The following is an 18,698-nucleotide window of genomic DNA, read 5'->3' as shown; positions in this document are numbered from 1 at the left end:
GAGCTCAATATATTTAAAAAGAACAACAACAAAAAAGGAATTCATGGAGCAAATCATTACTTTCTGTCAGAATGTTAAAAAAAGTATTTCTGCATTTGTTGGAGAAGAAAAGTAAAAAGGTAGAAATTTACCTTGTTTTCATATGGAACATATCACAAGAGTAATGGTAAATGAAACCTTACGTAGTGTGATTTATTTTTTGTTTCAACCGCATTTTGGAACATGAATGAAAATTCTGGATTTTAGGAATTACTTTAGGGTTTTACTTCATTCTATTCATGAAAATATAACAAGTTAAAGATAAAATTTTCGTAGGCAGTCAAATCAAATTGGAGACAATCCCAGATGACAGCAAAATGTGTTCCTAATAGTAAGTTCTTGAATTATCATTATGAGAATATTGAATTTTAAAGAATTCAATTAATCAAGTAAGAATATATTTTGGCACGTGACTTTTTGGCATTGTGCTTGTGTACAGAAACTGTATGAACATAAGAACCAACCTGAGCCAAAATGCCAACTGTGTGGAGTAACGTAACAGTCAATCTGAATAATATCATGCCTTGTGGCTCATATTTCTAACCTAGTTTTGCTCTTTCTCTGGTTTGTATTGTTTTTAAGAGAGCTGTGATGTATAAACTTAGACTATTGGATGTGGTGGTGGGGCATTTCTTAGGCTCCACTAATGTAATACTGACTAACAATTAGTATATTCTTTCCTGTCACCCTGGTTTCATCAGCTGAGGTAGAAACACCAGCTACTTTTCTTTGCTTGCTGAAATCACAATTCCTCTAGCTGATTTACTTTTCTTAGGTGTATCTAAAGATCTGCTTTGCCCAAAATAAAAGAAAAACTGAAAGGAAGGGATATGTAAAAAGTAAATAAAGATTTGCTGTGTGTGAATCTATATCAGTAGAAAAAAACACTGTGAAACACTAATGGTGTTGTGAATTAGAGGGATATTTTATAAATCTGTAATTAGTATTTAAAAACCAACACAGTCATATTTCTTGCTTGAAATATGAAATGCTGCACCACTGTAATTTGCTCAGACTGTAGTGAATATTAGGACTTTGAGGTATAAATATTGTGTCTGTTCTCAGAGTTTCCAAATTGATCCAGATTATGAAAACAGTTAAATTGGCTTTAAAAATCACAAGATAAAGAGAATGAAGTGGAAGCATAGTGGCATTCAACTTCTTTCTAGAATTTACTAGTGGTATTCATTTTTCTTGTCTGTGTGTGAGATGGAGATTGAAACAACTTTGCCTGCAAAGAAATGTCCATACTTTTTGGTAGGCAGAAGTCTCAGTTTAACGTGAAAGAATACAAAGTTATGGAAGTCACTTTGTGAGAACTCGGGCATTTTTGGTAAGCGTAGTTTCAGTGCCTTTCAAGGTATCCCAATGTTACTTTTAAAAATGTATGCTCAGACTTCAAGTTTGGCTAGGCACTTTACAATATCATCACAGCTAATGTCTATTAAAAAAAAAAAAAACAGCAAAAAAACAAAAACCAACTTCAGTTTCATTTTGTATTACGTGTGAACTTGAGGCATTGTTGGTGAAGAGCTTAGGTTAAGAATTAAGGAACCTAAAGTTTGCAGCTGTTTAATGGCAAGGATTTGTTTTGTTGGAAATGCACAAAGTGTTAATCATACTGAGTTAGATCACCCAGTTTCAGTGCTCAGAGAAGTTCTAAATCTAGTTTGACTTGTAAACTTACTGTCTAATTATTGTTTACTGTAATTCATCTAATGCCACTAAAGTTACTATCCATTTACACAAATGTAAGTGCAAATGTTGTGTTAAAAGCTTCAAAAAAGGACAAATGGACATTTGTCTAGTAGATGGATCATTCTGTTTCTAGCTTATTTGTATAAAAATGTATTCTTACCTATTAATACTTGCTAAAGTCATGTTTCTGAATAGATGACAGATTCTGTTCCTGGCTGTTAGATTTAGTTCATCTCACACAGACCCAGTTCTGTTCATCACAGAAATGCTCTTAGGAGATGAAATGCTTTTTTGCTAGTGAGTTTGTGGAAGGGCAAAGGTGAAGGAGTGAGGAGAAAATTCTCTTTGGCATAAGTATTTCCTGTAGACAGCAATTACATACAGGTCTGTGAACTTTAGTTAGCTACCCACAAGCATTTGAATGATGAGCTCAACATAGTGTTTATCTAACCTTCCTTTAATACTCTATTTCAAAGGCATGTGGTAAAGACGCTTCAAAATTAAATATTTTTTTTTCTTTTCCCTCTTTAGAGTGAAAGAGCAATTAATGTAAATGTAGAGGTGGAAAGTCTTTTTTCAGCATCACTGTTATTATTTACAAAGCCTAATTTAAGTTTTATTGTTTCAAGTACTCATGCATATCACATTGGGTAGCAAGTGAATTAGAATCTCATGTTATTTCTTTGAATTACGGGAACATAGTTTGTATTTGCACATTACTTTCAGGTATCTTTCTATCTGTTATTTGTACTCTTGCTTTGTACTTCAAAATTATTGTTCTCTAGCTGATTTCCAAGAACCAAAAGAAAGACATGCTGGGATGGTTTTCAGCTTTCATTGCACTGTGATGCATAGCCTGCCAAAAGAAGGATGCCAGGAGCAATAGAAAATCAGTAAATAAATTGTTGGCTGATACTATTGTGAATATAGGTAAGAACTTTGAACTTGCAGAAACCATAGACAATCTGAAAGTTTCCTGATACCTTCTATTTTTTGATTTTCCCAAGAAGAAATATTCTCTACCAACGGATTGTTTAGTTACAAACTTTATGAAGAAAAACTCACAGAAAACGGTAAATCAGTAAGGGTAAATAAACTGCTTCCATTTTTTCCTTCTAAATTGGGCTTTTAATGTTCTAATGAAGACCATACATTTCTTTAAATTAGATAGATATGATATTTATGTTTACATACAAAGAGCCTGAAATATGAATGTGTGAGAAGTCAGTGGAGATGGAGTTACAGGTTGGAAGGAATCTGGGGGTGTCAACTCATTATGTCCTGCTTAAAGATGGGCCAACACTGAATTCAGAGCAGGTTGCTTACAGTTTTGTCTGGTCAGGTCCTGAAAATTGCTAATTCCCAGTGTACCTAAAACCCTAAGGACTTCTGAAAAACTAATTTTTTGCCAGTTAAATGTCTTCCAGTAAATTTCAAGTTGACCTTGCATTCCTGGGAAGCAGGCAACTGGTTGTGCATTTCAAGCAGCATCTCTCTATCTGGAAGTAGAAATGTAGATCATTTTCTCACCAGTTGAAGTTACTATGAGTTCATTATGTAGAAATTATGTATCGGACTGTGGCATTTTTCCTTCTGCAAGTGCTGCTGTTATAAGTTACTGTATGTGTAACTATTTTGCCATTAATCAGCTCATTGTTTGATGTCACACTGACTACGAGTTCTGTGTTTGAACTTAATGTATAAGCTTATTTTGCAGTAAGTCATTATAATTTCTTTAATCTAATTACTACTTTAATGAATGTAGCTTAATGCTGTTTTCAAGTGTTATCTTTCTTCCCAGCTAGTAATAGCATATAGTAACAGTGCAGAAAATCTGCAGTACTAATTTGATACAGTAAAGAAAAAAATGCTGTTTTAAAGGAAAAATCTATAGTATTCAGATATAGGTAGAATAGTATATTGGAGGTTTTTTCTCTTCTGTTGAAGCAGTAGCATTTCTAATAAGGAGTCCAGATGAATTGGACATAGATATTTCCTCCTACTAGTTTTTGGGGCACAGATATTGTGAGTATTTCAAGTCTTGTTCACCCAAAATATGGCCATGGTTCTTCCCGTTGGGGAAATTGAAGAGTTATCTTCTCCCAGTACTTTCAAAAGGAACAAATGGCCCCAAAGAAAATGTGAAATGGAGCTTCCTCTGTAGCCCTTGCTCTGTAGCAGTTATCCAGGTATTTCTGAATGGAAGAGATTTTAGCATCTAGAGCTTCTTTAAGCAAAATCCCCTGCCCTGGCCAACTAATAGGAAAAGAAGCTCTCTGTTGGTCTGGATTAGATCCTTGGTGTCAAATTCACTCTCAGGTCCAAAGAAGTAATGCATTTTTTTCCTGGCTTACTCTCTGTCACTTCCCAATATGGTCACATGTAGCACACAGTGCTAGCAAATTGTCTTCAGTAATGCTAAATGTCATTGGCTGCCTATATTTTATCATCACATAGAATTGTCCAAGAATGCTGGACTAACATTATTATGGGAATGAGGAAACTGGTGGCATAAGCATGAAAGCTATCCTCACAGTAACTAGAAGCGTATGTCCTCTGTTGAGACTAAACATGTCCAGTGTTGTGGAATTCCAAAAATTAAATTATTTAAACTGTTTCCTGAGTAGAGCTGTGTTTGAAATAGCCCAACAGAATAGCGTTGTAAGATAAATACAACAAAAAGTCTGTCTGGAAACCCTTGTGGAATTGATTTTTTTTATATACTAACAAAGAGTTCATGTGTCCTATGAAAACCTGTGAATACTTTGAATGATGAGTACTTCAGATATGCAGGCCTTTGTGTTACTACATGAGTTTTAATTTGCTGTGTATGCATTAAATCTTTACCTTAAATGTAACAGTACTCTCTTTTGACCCAAGAAGGAAATTGAGTTTGACTTACATTTTCTGCCTTTCTGTATCCTGCTAGTCTCTGATACGGTTTCTATGCCAGCACACACACTCAGAGTGCAATCAGTCTTGCCTTTCAATCAGATAGATCTCTGGAACTGTGGTCTGGATTTAACCATCTCTTGAGTGCCTGGATTTCTTAAAATAATCTCTAACAGGCAGTTACCTTTTTTTCCCCCCAGAAAATGTCTGACTAAGGCAATCAGCTGGGTATTTCATCATTTCAGGGTTAAGAACATAGTGAGCGTTTTGTTTCAGTTTTTTTTTGTCCTGTTAAACTTCTCATTGCCACCTGGTCTAAATACATTCAATCAATATAATTTGGCACTCAAGGCCTTTTCACTGGCCACAGGCAACTCTAGCCTGTCTCATGCAGAACACCTTCTGTGGTATGTTATCATCAATTCACTATATATGATAACCCATTCATACATACTTTTTGGAAGAAATTAGTAAGATCGAGCTTACTAGCATTTTGCAGGGAGAATTTACTAATTTTTTACTAATAAATTGCTAGCAAAGTTACAAATGTTGCAAGTGTTTTATGAAATTCTACTTCAGGATTTCATGAGCAGCTTATACAATTTTAAAATTATTGTTTTTTGTGTAATTCAAAATGCCGTTCTCAGCAGATGATTGATCTGCTAGCTATCTGGAAGGAAGATATTTGCAATTGCCTTATGTACTTGATTTGTAAGTCTTTAGTCAGGAAAAAGAGCCTAGGTATCTGACAGAGATGAGTTTACATAGAGTTATATCTAGCCAACCAGTTTTTAAAAGAAGTAATATTAATACTTTGATAGGTAGGACTAGGTTGCAAAGTAAATTATGTATATATTTATGTTTTGGTATGTTTGGTAAGTTTTCTGGTAGCTACAAGCCTGTCAGTATCACCTCCATACCCAGGAAGGTTATGGAACAAATAATCTCAGGAACCATCATGGACCAATTAAAGGTCAACCAGGGGATCAGGCCCCGTCAGTATGGGTTTACGAATGGTAGATCCTGTCTGACAAACCTGATTTCATTCTGTGACAAGGTGACCTGCTTAGTGGATGAGGGTCAGGCTGTCGATGTGGTCTATCTGGACTTCAGTAAGGCCATTGACACTGTCCCCCATAACATTCTCGTGGAGAAGCTGGCCCAGCTCCGCTGGGTGAAGCACTGGCTGGATGGCCAGGCCCTAAGAGTCGTTGTCAATAGAGTTGGATCTAGTTGGCAGCTGGTTATGAGCATTGTGCCCCAAGGCTCAGTACTGGGGCCGCTTCTGTTTAACATCTTCATTGATGATCTTGATGAGGGGATTGAATGCACTCTCAGCAAGTTTGCAGATGACACCAAGTGGGAGGGAGTGTTGATCTGCTAGAGGGGAGAAGGGCGCTGCAGAGGGACCTAGACAGACTGGATCCATTGGCCAAGGTTAACGGCATGAATTTCAATAGGGCCAAGTGTCAGATCCTGCATTTTGGTCACAACAACCCCAGGCAACACTACAGGCTTGGGGAGGTGTGGCTGGAAAGCTGCCTGGTGGAAAGGGACCTTGGTCGGCTGAATATGAGCCAGCAGTGTGCCCTGGTGGCCAAGAAGGCCAATGGCATCCTGGCTTATTTCAGGAATGGTGTGGTGAGCAGGACTAGGGAAGTCATCCTGCCTCTGTACTCTGCATTGGTGACACCTCACCTCGAGTACTGTGTTCAGTTTTGGGCACCTCAGTACAGAAAGGACGTGGAGGTACTGGAGCAGGTCCAGAGAAGGGCAACGAGGCTTGTGAAGGGCTTGGAAAAAACACCCTACGAGGAGAGGCTGAGGGAGCTGGGGCTGTTTAGTCTGGGGAAGAGGCGGCTGAGGGGAGACATTATTACTCTCTTCCAGTACCTGAAAGGTGCTTACAGTGAGAGCAGGGTAGGTCTCTTCTAGCTGGTGACAGGTGACAAGACGAGGGGAAATGGCCTCAAGTTGTGCCAAGGTAAGTTTAGATTGGACATTAGGAAACACTTCTTTACAGAAAGGGTGGTTAAACATTGGAATAGGCTCCCCAGGGAGGTGGTTGAGTCACCGTCCCTAGATGGGTTTAAGAGCTGTTTCGATGTGGTGCTTGGAGATATGATTTAGCAGAGGATTGCTAGAGTTAGGGTACCATGGTTAGGCTGTGGTTGGACTTGATGATCCTTGAGGTCCCTTCCAACCTGAGTAATTCTATGATTCTAATAACAGCAGTACTCCATTTTATAGAACTGTACGTCAACACAAAAGTAGTTTCTAACCTGTTGGGAAAGCATGGAAGGATAATGGAAGGAACTGAATGAACTGGCAGTTATATGAGTATTCTTTTGGGCCTAGGTATCCAAACTTTGCATAAAACTGAGATTTCATTTGCTTAATATGAAACAGAGCAAGTTGTAGTAAGCCTTACTTACTGTGACCGTGGACACATACAAGTTTACAGAGCCATATAGTGGCACTGTAAATTGTTAGTTACTTTCATGCATTTTTCACCCTGATTTAAAAAATAAAATAAAATAAAATAAAAAAAATCAATTCTAAAACTCCCCAGTTTGTGTCTGTTTTGACGTCTAACCGAAGTAGCAAAGTGGAAATAGATCTGGTTAAAATGTTCATGGTGAAGAAGTAAAGAAGAATTCAAAAAAATTGTGGGAATTTCTTAAAAAAGTGCTTACTACATTTCTAAATGGATTCATTTATTTATTGCCCTTTTTGGGAAAAAAAAAAATCAAATTTTAAATATATGTGTTTTTTTAAAATGTTTTAAAAGAATTTAAATATTTAATTTTATGTGGTTGCATTTTGGAAGAGAGGTTTTAATTTGGTTTTCTTCTCATTTTGAATTTTCTCCCTCTTAAAGAATTCTCAAGCTTTTGTGCCTTCAGAAATTTCCTGTTGCAAGTAATTTTAAAGAAATTATATGAAAAGCTTTATCCCCAGGCTTTATCTTCTTCCCACTTCTTTTTTTCCCAGTTCAAAATACATTATTTGCAAAATAGATGAAGACTGCAAGAGGAAATAGAGGCAAAAATCCACCAAGCTCAACAGATCAAATGAACTTTTGGTTAATGAACTTTAAGATAGAAATATAATTGAAGGCCTTGCTCATCAAACACCTCCAGAAAGAAAAGCAATAGTTTGAAAACTGTAAGAGTGTGGTCAGCAAAACCTTGGTTTTTTTCTCAAGAAATAGTAATATTTGCAGAGGTGAGTGAAAGGTAGAATTTCAACAAAAGGAACATGAGATTGCTGATTGTTTTCAGAATAGAGATTTGTGAAAAGACGGGACAGAGAACACAAAATTTTTAATCGAAATTCTACAGTGCTTCAAGTTACTTAATTTTACCCAAAAGGTGCAATGTTTTTCCATGTTTCAGGCTCAATCTTCATTTCTTGAGTTACTAACTGCATCTTCTACACGCTCTACAAAAAAAAAAAAACAAAAAAAAAAAAACGCGCCCATAGCAAACATAACATTTATCTTACTAATGATACCTTTGAAATTCTTAGTAGTCAAATATATTTAGCTAGCTAGCTAAATGTTTTTATTTGAAGATTGGAGAAGTATGTGTCGGGTAAGAAGAGAGAAGGTAATTTGCCATGACCTATTTTCATTCCATTCCAATTGAAATTGCACCATTTAGCTGAGTTCTAAAAAGGGATGCCTGAAGCACTCTTGCATTAAATCATTTGTTAATGTCAGGACAAATTTATCTCATCTACCTGCTTGTAGGTGGTGACATCCTTCTGCAAGGGAAATTGGTGTTCTGCGTGCTCATCAGGAACTTTTATGTGCTAGGACAACAACAGCAACAAGAGCTGATATTTTGACAGTTGATGAGGAGAAAGACTTAAGTTGAAAAACTAAGAAAACAGGTGGAAATACACATCTTTGCCCTTAGTAGCTCTGATGTAGTCATCTCAAATTCAACCAAAACCTTAATGATTTGCTACAAGAGGTAAAAAGGTATTGTTTTTAAAGAAAAATGAAATAATTGCAAATTCCATCCTGACGTAAAAGAAGCATAACTTCTCTGAATTTCATAGTCTTACAGGAAAATTTGGATTCTAAGCATGTGTCACAAACAGTTAACTACTTGTCCCATTTCCTTAGTCTGAAAATCTAAATAAGATAAAGTGTTCTGGAAGCCTTTCTAATGTCTCTCATCCTCTCCAGTACCCTGTCTGCTGGACACAGCTGAAGTTTCAGAGCAAGGGAGTTCTGTGCCTGTCTGGGTGCCATGGACTTTGGCTATGAGCAGCTGAATGAAAGACATCAAAAACAAGCTTAACTGGTCTGTCATTACTGTGGCATGCCATGCATTTGCTGTTGAGCCATGTTGCAGTGTTTGGTACTGTTTCTCTAGCACTCTGTGTGCCAAATACAGTCATTAGGAGATCTGAGATCTGTCAGCCATCTGTGCCTGGTATTTGTTCATCCTCAAATGGGGAAGATATCAGTACAGAGCTACAGTGGGGGATGGTGGTTCTAGGAGGTCTCTGGGGCTTGTCATTTGAGTTATTGTGTCCCTTGCATTTACTGTCCAATCCTTCTACCTGACTAATGTTTGAGTCTCCTGAGAATAATGAATGTCACAGTGTGACAACTGGTTAAAACACCGTTTCTTAAATATTTGCCAATGGTCAGGAATATCCAGACAGCTTTCATGTAAATGAGAAATTTACTAATCCGTGAACTTGGGCTTTTTGTAATTTTAATTTACATTACATTGGGTTCATGAATTAGGGAAAGAAGTTATGGCTTCCTTCCTGGTGGTAGGTTAGACTATACTAGCTTTGACACACCATTTACAGAGGTGGATTCATTGTGCAGCAAAGCTGAAGATGATACTGACCAAATTTGTGCAAAGTACCCTTTATTAATTCTTCTTGTGCAGGTTACTTGCGTATATTATAAGAACTATCTCACTATGTTCTAGTAATGTATGGAAACCTGTGGAGACAAAATGATTGATTATTAGTCCTGATATTTGTAATTTGATTTGTGCAGCAGGCATTAACCAATACTAATTTCTAATTTTCCATGTTCTTAGTTCTGAAATTCCAAATCTAGATGGTCATGCTATCAGATCTGAGTCTGCTTTGTTTAACCCAAGTACGAAGATGTAGTGTAAAGTGATATTAATGAAGACTGTACTGGGGCCCTGGTCACCCACAGTCAGCAGGAGAGCTTCAGATTGGGATAGGCCTAATAATGAACACAAACGTAGTGGAATATGTTGCCAAACTGAATCCTTCATACTCTGTCAAATGGAAACACCAGAATAAATCTTCATGTCTCTCTGCTGGACTGTGGGTTTGGCACAGGGATTGCTCAGACAGTAGCTCCAGATGCCCTGAGAACAGAGACCTCCTTTGAAGTAAGTTACAGAGTTCTCATATTCCATTCAGAGAAGAAATAGAACGTAACAAATTGAAGCAATTTTCATTTGCTGCTGATTAAGTATATTTGGGAATAGTAGCCAGTTGGACTACCCTGTGTCTTTGCTAGTTTGGGAAAAATTGTCTTCTTCCTGGGTTACCTTATGAGTACAGAATGCCTCTCTAAAGCATGCGCAGTCTCTTAAAAGAGCAAATCCTTTTATTTAAATCCACCAGTATATGTGGTATTGTTTGTTGTTTGTCATAGCAGTTCCTTTTAAATAAACTGGCAAGATTTATTGCCACAGTGCAAACTGAGGGAATGATATTTTAAGTTGTCATTGAATTGTATGGCCAATCAGTCTGTGATGTGAAGCCTTGAGAACTCCAGGAGAGACCTAAAAACATGTTGCCCTGTGGAGACTTGAAAAGTCTGTGAATCTGCTGTGAGAATTTTCCCTCAATTCTCATGCTGGGAAATGTGTTATTTCAGAAAATTTAGAAGTGACAGAGGAATTTGACTTTTCAGCTTTGAAGTTCTGAAGCATGTGAACATTTTTCCTTATTTGTGGGCATGACAAACTCTGAACACTCTGTTCTGTCTCTATGTGTGGATATGTACTTACAGTGCTATGGCACTGTACAGAAAAGAATGTTTAGAGGAATCAAAAAGGACAAGTTGAACTACAACACAAATTAAATAACAGAGATAAATGATGCTGCAGGAGTTAAGATGACAAAGGCCATGTGTCTGTAGGGAAGAAATCATATCTTCAAGCAGCAGATTGCCCTGAATTGTTTATTCTTCCTTATTTTTAAATCTGGGTTCACAGAGAATCAGAACCTTGAAGATCATTGTACTGGGACTAAGACGCGTCTGTTAAGATGACCATGAAACCTGATAGAAATACACATGAGAAAGGCATTGTTTGCTTGATTTTTATTTTCATTTTTTTTTTCCCCCCTTGGAAATAGAGTCAATTAACTTTCAGGCACAACAGGTTTTGATCCATAACTGATTTCTTCACCTTATCTTGGAACAGGCAGTGCACCTGTGCTCTTCTCCACTGCTCTTCTGAGCAGTGTAGAATAATGCAGTTCATCTGTCTGAGCAACACTGACCCCCAGGAATCTAGGAAAATGGATTTTTCTTCAGGTCTTGTGTAACAGAAATTCCTTCTTGCTCTTGTTCCATGCAAGGCACTGCCTATGGCCTTAACTCCTCTGGTGGACTGGAACTCCAGCAGTCCCCTTGGCAGGATTCATTTTTAACTTCGGGAGATTGGAAACCTCTTAAAAGTGTATGTGAACAGAAATGTAGGGGATATTCAGAAGATTTTTAGAAACTTTGTAACAAATCTAAAAGGAAAACAACATCCCCACCCTCAGTTGATGAACTATGATAGACATTTTGTTTATTATGTCTGTTACCATTTGCAAACTGTCAGTGGTGGACTGTCAGTATATCAGAATTTCTCGTGTCATAGGTGATATTATTTATCACCACTATGTCTCATCCTCTCTCTCCACTTGCAGACAGAGCAACCATAACAAAGAACAGCATCTGTATTACATTTTGCATGGGCATCACTAGCTAATTTTTTTCCATACCTGAAATTAACAGTGGGGAAAGATTGTCTGTTAGGAAGCTAATCTGGTCAGACTATGAGCAAAATCATGTAGCCTAAAATTCATAGGAGCAGTTAGACTTCTGCCTGTGTTTAGGTACCTTCATACCTCTTTGGATGTGACTCTGAATGCTTCTGACTCCCAGTTGCATATTGGAAACCATAAATAATTAGAAATTAGATGATATCCACTAATTTATTAGGATATTGAGATGCAACTGCATACCATGAAAACATATGAAACAGGATAAGTGCCTCACAGAAAGCTACTATTGAAAAGACACTCTTGGTATCTGAATCTCAAAGCATCCGTTCATTTCACGTTTTTCTTTAAGTATGCCCTATAGAAAGCAAGAAGTAAAAATGTTGTGACTTCTGTGTGTTAAACTTTTCACACAGATAGTAGAGTACATACCTTTACTAGAAAATGATGAAATTGTCTCTATAACTCTACAGTGATAAAAATTCCTTATTGTTAAATATAAACAGTTTTATGGTAATAATAGGAGATTTGCAAGGAAGAGAGATTCATTTACTTCTAAGAAATGTCTGACCTCTGCTACTTCACAACCCATTAGAGAGAGCTAAGGTCCACATAAGCTGGCATTCTTTCTCTTTTACCTGGAAGGTGTTATTTTTTCAATAAATACCTAAATCAAGTCAATATTTTTAGAGCTAGTGTAATTACCACTTGAAATGGTCTAATCTTTGTACTGAAGTTGTCTGATACTTTGTATCCAGTGCCAGTTAGAAAGAAATAATTAAGATGTATTTGGTAATTTAACTGGAACATTTGAATGGGTTACATAAACAATAGACTAATCATAGAATTGTCTAACCATTTAAAATAACATAAACTCTACTGCATATACTTTTATTTGAATTAATGTTGCTGTCAGAATTTATGAGAAATCTTGAAAGAGGATTTCATTCTTACCTTATGGTTAATGCTCTCATAAATAATAATTTGTCAATTCTGTAAGACAATATGTACTATTAAGTTGTTCAGTGCACCTCTTTGAAATAGAGGTGTGCATTTAATGTTCTGTGCAATTACTCTATGGATAAAACTGCAACTTTCAGATCTCATTTTTAGAACTGCCAAATCATACTCTAACTTATCTTTTAGTTCTAAAGAGAATAAATGCCATTAATAATCTAATGCTATATAGAACAGACCTGAGACTCCTCTTGTATATGCAAGTATCGTGCAGTCTTTTTCTGCATTAAGTATTATATGAGTGTATCATTGATAACTGACCAACAAATAATCAAAAATATAAATAAACAACAGTAAAAAAAATAAATCTGTTTTGCCCCCAGAAAAGCAATCTGATATATTAAAGGTCCATTAGGAGTTTGTTCTGGTTTCTGCTTAGACCCATGAAAGTGATAGTAGCTAATCATTCACAAATTGCTGATCTTTCTTAGAGTTGAACATCACTATCCTGTTTGATATTTTGGAGTTTATCTCCTTGCACAGAACTTTTATTCTTTCATTCTTTTCTACTGTTTTGTAAAGCTACTTTAATTTTGTATGAGTGAGAGGGAAGAATGCAATATCTAGTGGAATATTTGAGGTGAAAGTTTATATTTATCTTTAATTATAGTTTCAAAATTATTTTATGTGATCTTGTATATGCAAACCAAAATATCCAGAGAGCAAAAAAATGGGCAATTGTACCATTTTTATATGTATTTTTGCCTTTATCACATTGCCAACAGTCAAGGCTGCTGTCTACCTTAAAACTGACCCAGCTATATTTGTTGGGCTCCAGTAGCACTCATTATAATGTCTGTGACAGCCTGGCATCAGGAGAACATCAGCATGGAAGCAGCCACTTCTTTTCATCTGCTGTCACTGTCATCTGCTCCGTAGTCTCTGGGCTGAGCTTCTCACTCTCTGTGTAGGGTATTTTTTTTCCCTCTGGACAGGAAAGTAAGGCCTCTGCATGTGTTTAACCCCACATTTTTGCAGGATACTATTATTTCTGCTTTTAATTGACTGCAGTTTTACAGGAGAGTGTGTCCCAGATGTGATTACTCCTAAATGAAAGAGCGCTAGTGTTGGACTCATTTCCCATCCAATTACCAGTTGCCCCTTCATTTTATTTTGAAAGTTTTTTTCACTTGAGTATGGGGTTTCCAAGTGAATCTGGTAATCCTGGATTTTTTCCCTTGTTTTTTCAGGTGACCTGTAACTGTTTCACCATCAGTAATGGAGAGATGCAGGATGTTGGTGTTGGCCTATATCCCAGGTACCATGGACACTGTTTCATTCACAGGCAAAATCTGTTAGGTTTTTTTTTCCTCTTTTCCTAGGTTGCTATAAGCACCATCAAAGTAGCAGGTAACATGTTCAAACAAGAAACTGGGAAATGCAAATAAATTAGAAAAGAATAAAAAACAGTCATCAAATTGAAAGCATTCTTAGGAGTTCTGATTACAGAGTTAAAGCAGGCTAAATAGGATGTGTCTCTATTTTTATGGGGATTGTAGTCATTCTTAAGTAAGAATAAATGCTAACATTAGAAATGTGTGACTAAGGCTTCCTAAAAATTTGAAAGAAATTATGTTCTGTGTTGCTTTGAAGGATAAATATTTTACAACCAGGAGCCTTCTAATTTGTCAATTAAAAGAAAAAAAAAATGAGTATGTTTATTAGTAAATTACTATAACTAAGAAAGAAAGGTAAAAAGGTAAACCCCTTGAAAGATGATATTTGAATTCTTGTTTGCATTAGTTAAGAAAGATGTACCAGGTAATGGTATGCGTTCATAGAATTTTGTTACAGTACCTGTCAATGTTGAACATGAATAATTGAACGTTTTATCTTACTCTAATAATTTATTTGTGTGAATATAGGGTTGAATTGTATTGTCAGGATCTAAAGGGGCCTGTTGCTGTTGTTTCTTTTCCTACTAATGCCATACATACGCAATTTGACTGAGGACACAATCTTGAGGCCTGCTTTGTGATAAAGAAAGATAAGGGAAAGACTGCTATGAGGACAGGGAAATTAATATTATGAAAAACACAGGACAGTCATCTGATTTCAGAGTAGAATGGAAATAAATTTTTTCATGTACTTTGGGAAAAATGGAACAGTATTCTGGAGCATTATTATTAGTTAAAAGTTTTCTTTCCATTGAAAAAAGCCCCTGACTGGCAAAGGTAGCTGTGTTCTTTGATGGTGCCCTGCAAAAAAAGATTTTTTCCCAGTTCAATTCAAAGCAGCTTTAATTTTGCTACTTCAAATCACTCTGAGCTGGGAAAATTATGAATTTAAATCTGTAGTTCCCAAATCCTAGGCAAATGTTCTTCCATCCTCTTCCTCCCATGCAGATTTTAAAGAGAGCAAATTCAGGCATGGCTTCTACTTGAAGACAGACATAGCTAAGTGATATTTTTTCTCCCATAAGCATGAGCAGCCCATCTTCAAAGGATTTTATTTATTAATAACTAATAATAATAATAATAATAAATGATAACTTAATTGCTTGATATGTAAGATGCAATATAGTTATTATATTATATACTTCTAAATTATGTCCACAGTAATGACAGTGTACTAAAGATTTTTTCTTTCTCTTGCTCTACAACCCCTCACAGCATGTCTTTGCTGAATCACAGCTGTGACCCAAACTGTGTGATCATTTTTGAAGGATACCAGCTTTTACTTCGCTCCATCCGAGAGATCCAGATTGGCGAAGAGGTAATTAACTTGTCCTCCCTTCCATCACAAACACCTGCAACAATGACATCTCCCTAAATAAATTCCAGACTGCAGGGCCACCAGCTTAATATTTTGATGATATATTGATGCCAATTTTTAGCACGTAGCTATCAGGGAGAAAATGATTAATAGAATCATCTCTTCACACTGCCTGGGCCCCTTAATCATTACTTCCCATAAATCACTAGCGGTCTTGATAAATTCTTGTTCCTCCTTTCCTCCTCTGGGCACTTCATTTTGTTTGTGTTTGAATGTCTTTACCCTGATGGAAACACTTAGAATATTTCTGAGTGGAATGCAGTGTTCACCAAGTCGCTGCAACAATAAGCATTTGTCAGGCTGCAGCTATGCTATAGTAGTAAACCCTTAATTGGTAGTGAAAGTAGCAATGCCAGGTTTGGTTTTTTGTCCTTTCACTAGGAAAGACTTCAAAATATCACTCATAAGAGATTTCAGATTCTAAATTATTCACAGCTTTGTTTTTAAGACAGCATTCGTATTTATTTTGAAAACAATTCATTTGTAGCTAGGTAAGCATTTAGATGTAAATGTCTGTCAGAGAAACACAGTGCAGAATTTGCTTAGTAAAATCTGCGAAGAGAAATGCATAAGTAATTTGGTATGTAACAATGACCTGTGCAGTTCTAGCTCTTGGTTATTTCATAATCATGACCTCGTGTAAATACGGTTCACATCAGTAATTCAATGTCTAGGAAGATCAAGGGCATACACATTATAATTCAGGAGCAGTATCTCTTCCTCCCTTTAAATTGTTGTTGTGCTTTTTTTTTTTTAATGCATCCTTTTTCTACATTCAGAATCTGTAAATGGTAAAATATATGGTTAGGCAAAATGCTGAGGAGAACCAACACCAAAGCTTTTGCATGTTTAATTTTTCTGACGAGAAATCTTATAGGATGCAGTATGCTTCTGTGGAGCCAGTAAGTGTAGCCATTATTGTCTGGCATTCTTATTCAAGTCGAGTTATATGTACTTATACACACTGTTCATTTATCTTGACTTCTTGATTCACAAAGATGGGTTATTTATTTAAAAATACAAGCAGACTGTAGTGTCTTCCCAGGGTATAAGTGTGTTAATCATTAGAGCTCTACATTCTTATTTTTATGTACGAGTCTATTTTTCCAGCAGTGACTCTGTGACACAAATTTTAGACTTTTATGGATCTCTAAAGCACAGAAGTCTCCAGGTCAAAATCAGTGGTGAAGTAGTTATGGTGCAAATTATAAGTCATTTGTAAGGTAATCAAGGAAATAAATATAAATGATAAAGTAGAACAGTTTGAACTAATTTCTTAGCAGTGAATTGGATGGATAGTTGTGTGAATATGGACTTCAAAATGATTACTCCTTGAGGATATCATGTTTTCTAAGAAACTTTGCTTCAGAAAGTCAGAATTTTCTGGAAAGCTTAAGTTCTGTTTTCTTTGATACTTTAATGGCTTCTAGTTTTGGTTCTTAAAGAAAAGCTTGTTTTAATGGACATATAAGACAGTGTGTATAATAATATCATATAAAACAATATAATTAGAATCATAGAATCATAGAATCACAAGGTTGGAAATGACCTGTAAGATCATCTAGTCCTACTGTCTTCTCATTACCATTGCTACCACAAACTAAATCAGATCTCGTAGCTCCTCATCCAGACACCTCTTGAACACTGCCAGGGACGGCGACTCCACCACCTCTCTGGGCAGCCATTCCAGTGCCTGACCACTCTCTGAGAGAAAAAGTTTTTCCTCATGTCTAACCTGAACCTCCTCTGGTGCAACTTGCGGCCATTACCCCATGTCCTCCTCGTTGCCTCTTCACTACAACCTCCCTTCAGGAGGTTGCAGAGCACAATGAGGTCTCCCCTGAGCCTCCTCTTCTCCAGACTGAACAATCCCAGCTCCCTCAGCCACACCTCATAGGACTTGAGCTCCGGACCCCTCACCAGTTTCGTTTTCCTTCTCTGGACATGCTCCAGGGCAACCAGTTTCATATCCATTGAACAGTCCACCCATCAAATCCATACCTTTCCAATTTGGAGAGAAGGATGTTGTGGGGGACTGTGTCAAAGGCCTTATTGAAGTCCAAATAGATGGTATCAGTGGCTCTTCCCTTGTCCATTGACCCAGTTACATCATCATAGAAGGCTACTAGGTTGGTCAGGCAGGACCTGCCCTTAGTGAAGCCATGCTGATTATCCCATATCAATTCCCTGCCTTCCATGTGCCTTAGCATAGCTTCCAGGAGGATTCGCTTTGTGATGTTCCCTAGCACTGAAGTGAGGGTGACAGGTTGGTAGTTCCCTGGGTCATCCTTTCTACTATTCTTTAAAATGGACCCAACATTGCATTTTTCCAGTCACCAGGGTTTCACCTATCTGCCATGACTTTTCAGATATTGTTGAGAGTGTCTTGGCAATTACGTCAGCCAATTCCATGAGAACTCTAGGATGAATCTTGTTGGAACCTGTAGATTATATTGTCTATGGTATTATACTGTATAATGTCAAAAGTTCTGAGATGGTATGATCAACGTTGTGTCAAGTCAACAAGAAATCTCAAGTAATTATGAGCAGTAGAAAACTTGCCTGATGCTGTTCAAGCATAAAGATTTAGAATGAGATCCCATAATGATTAGTAGAAAGTGAATAATCACTAAGATTCATTAGAAATAAGAAGCTTAGTAGCAAGTCAGCATGAGATTAGAAGAGCACTCGGGCATTACTATTCATAGAGGGCAAACTTGATAGGGCTTCTGAGCACTTGCCAGAAAGGTATCAAACTCTGGAATATGATGTATTCACTATGGCAGTGAAAAGTCAAAAATGTTTTTGTGTGTTTTAGTTCTTTCTGTAAAAGAACGCTACAACAATTTACTCATATTTATCAGTTGTTAATCACCTATAATCGCAGGGAAATCAGAGACAGAGTAACTTGAGGCAACTGGTTGTTGTGGTCATCTCACAATTATAAAGAAAGCTCAGGAGATGTTACTTTAATTGTGCACCAGTAGGATACATGGTATTATACTGAATGTGTCTGCTGTGGTGTGTTGCAGACTTATTTTGGAATCAGATTTATGCCTCAGTCATACTTTAGAGGGTTCATGCTGTAAACAGTAATTATACTGATCACCACTGATAAAATGTATGCAAGACCATAAGAACCTGAAAAAATAATAATTTCCTGATGGAAGTTTTCTTGTTTTAGTCTTGTGTCTGTGCAGATGTTGGCCTTGCATGTTTTTCACAGGAGGACATGTAGCATTTCATGGGTTTTAATTTGATTT

At 36.8% G+C, this 18,698-nt stretch overlaps 1 protein-coding gene across 5 annotated transcripts in view; it reads left to right on the top strand.

Annotated features, from left to right (window-relative positions):
• SMYD3 (SET and MYND domain containing 3) overlaps nt 1-18,698 on the top strand; it is a 360,402-nt gene that overhangs the window by 272,280 nt on the left and 69,424 nt on the right. For all 5 annotated transcript variants that reach the window (XR_006183097.1, XR_006183096.1, XM_042895284.1 and 2 more), the window contains 2 exons: nt 13,851-13,918; nt 15,273-15,375. Coding sequence is in view for 3 of the 5 variants with exons in the window: in XM_042895284.1 (XP_042751218.1) it covers nt 13,851-13,918; nt 15,273-15,375 (171 nt within the window). In the remaining 2 variants the exon portion in view is untranslated. The remainder of the gene's footprint in view (nt 1-13,850; nt 13,919-15,272; nt 15,376-18,698) is intronic.

This window comes from Lagopus leucura, unplaced genomic scaffold, assembly GCF_019238085.1.
Source record: "Lagopus leucura isolate 7727_CA_CO unplaced genomic scaffold, USGS_WTPT01 Super-Scaffold_73, whole genome shotgun sequence".
Taxonomy (NCBI): domain Eukaryota; kingdom Metazoa; phylum Chordata; class Aves; order Galliformes; family Phasianidae; genus Lagopus; species Lagopus leucura.
Note: the sequence above shows the minus strand (reverse complement) of the source record. Positions and strands in the feature narration are given on the sequence as shown.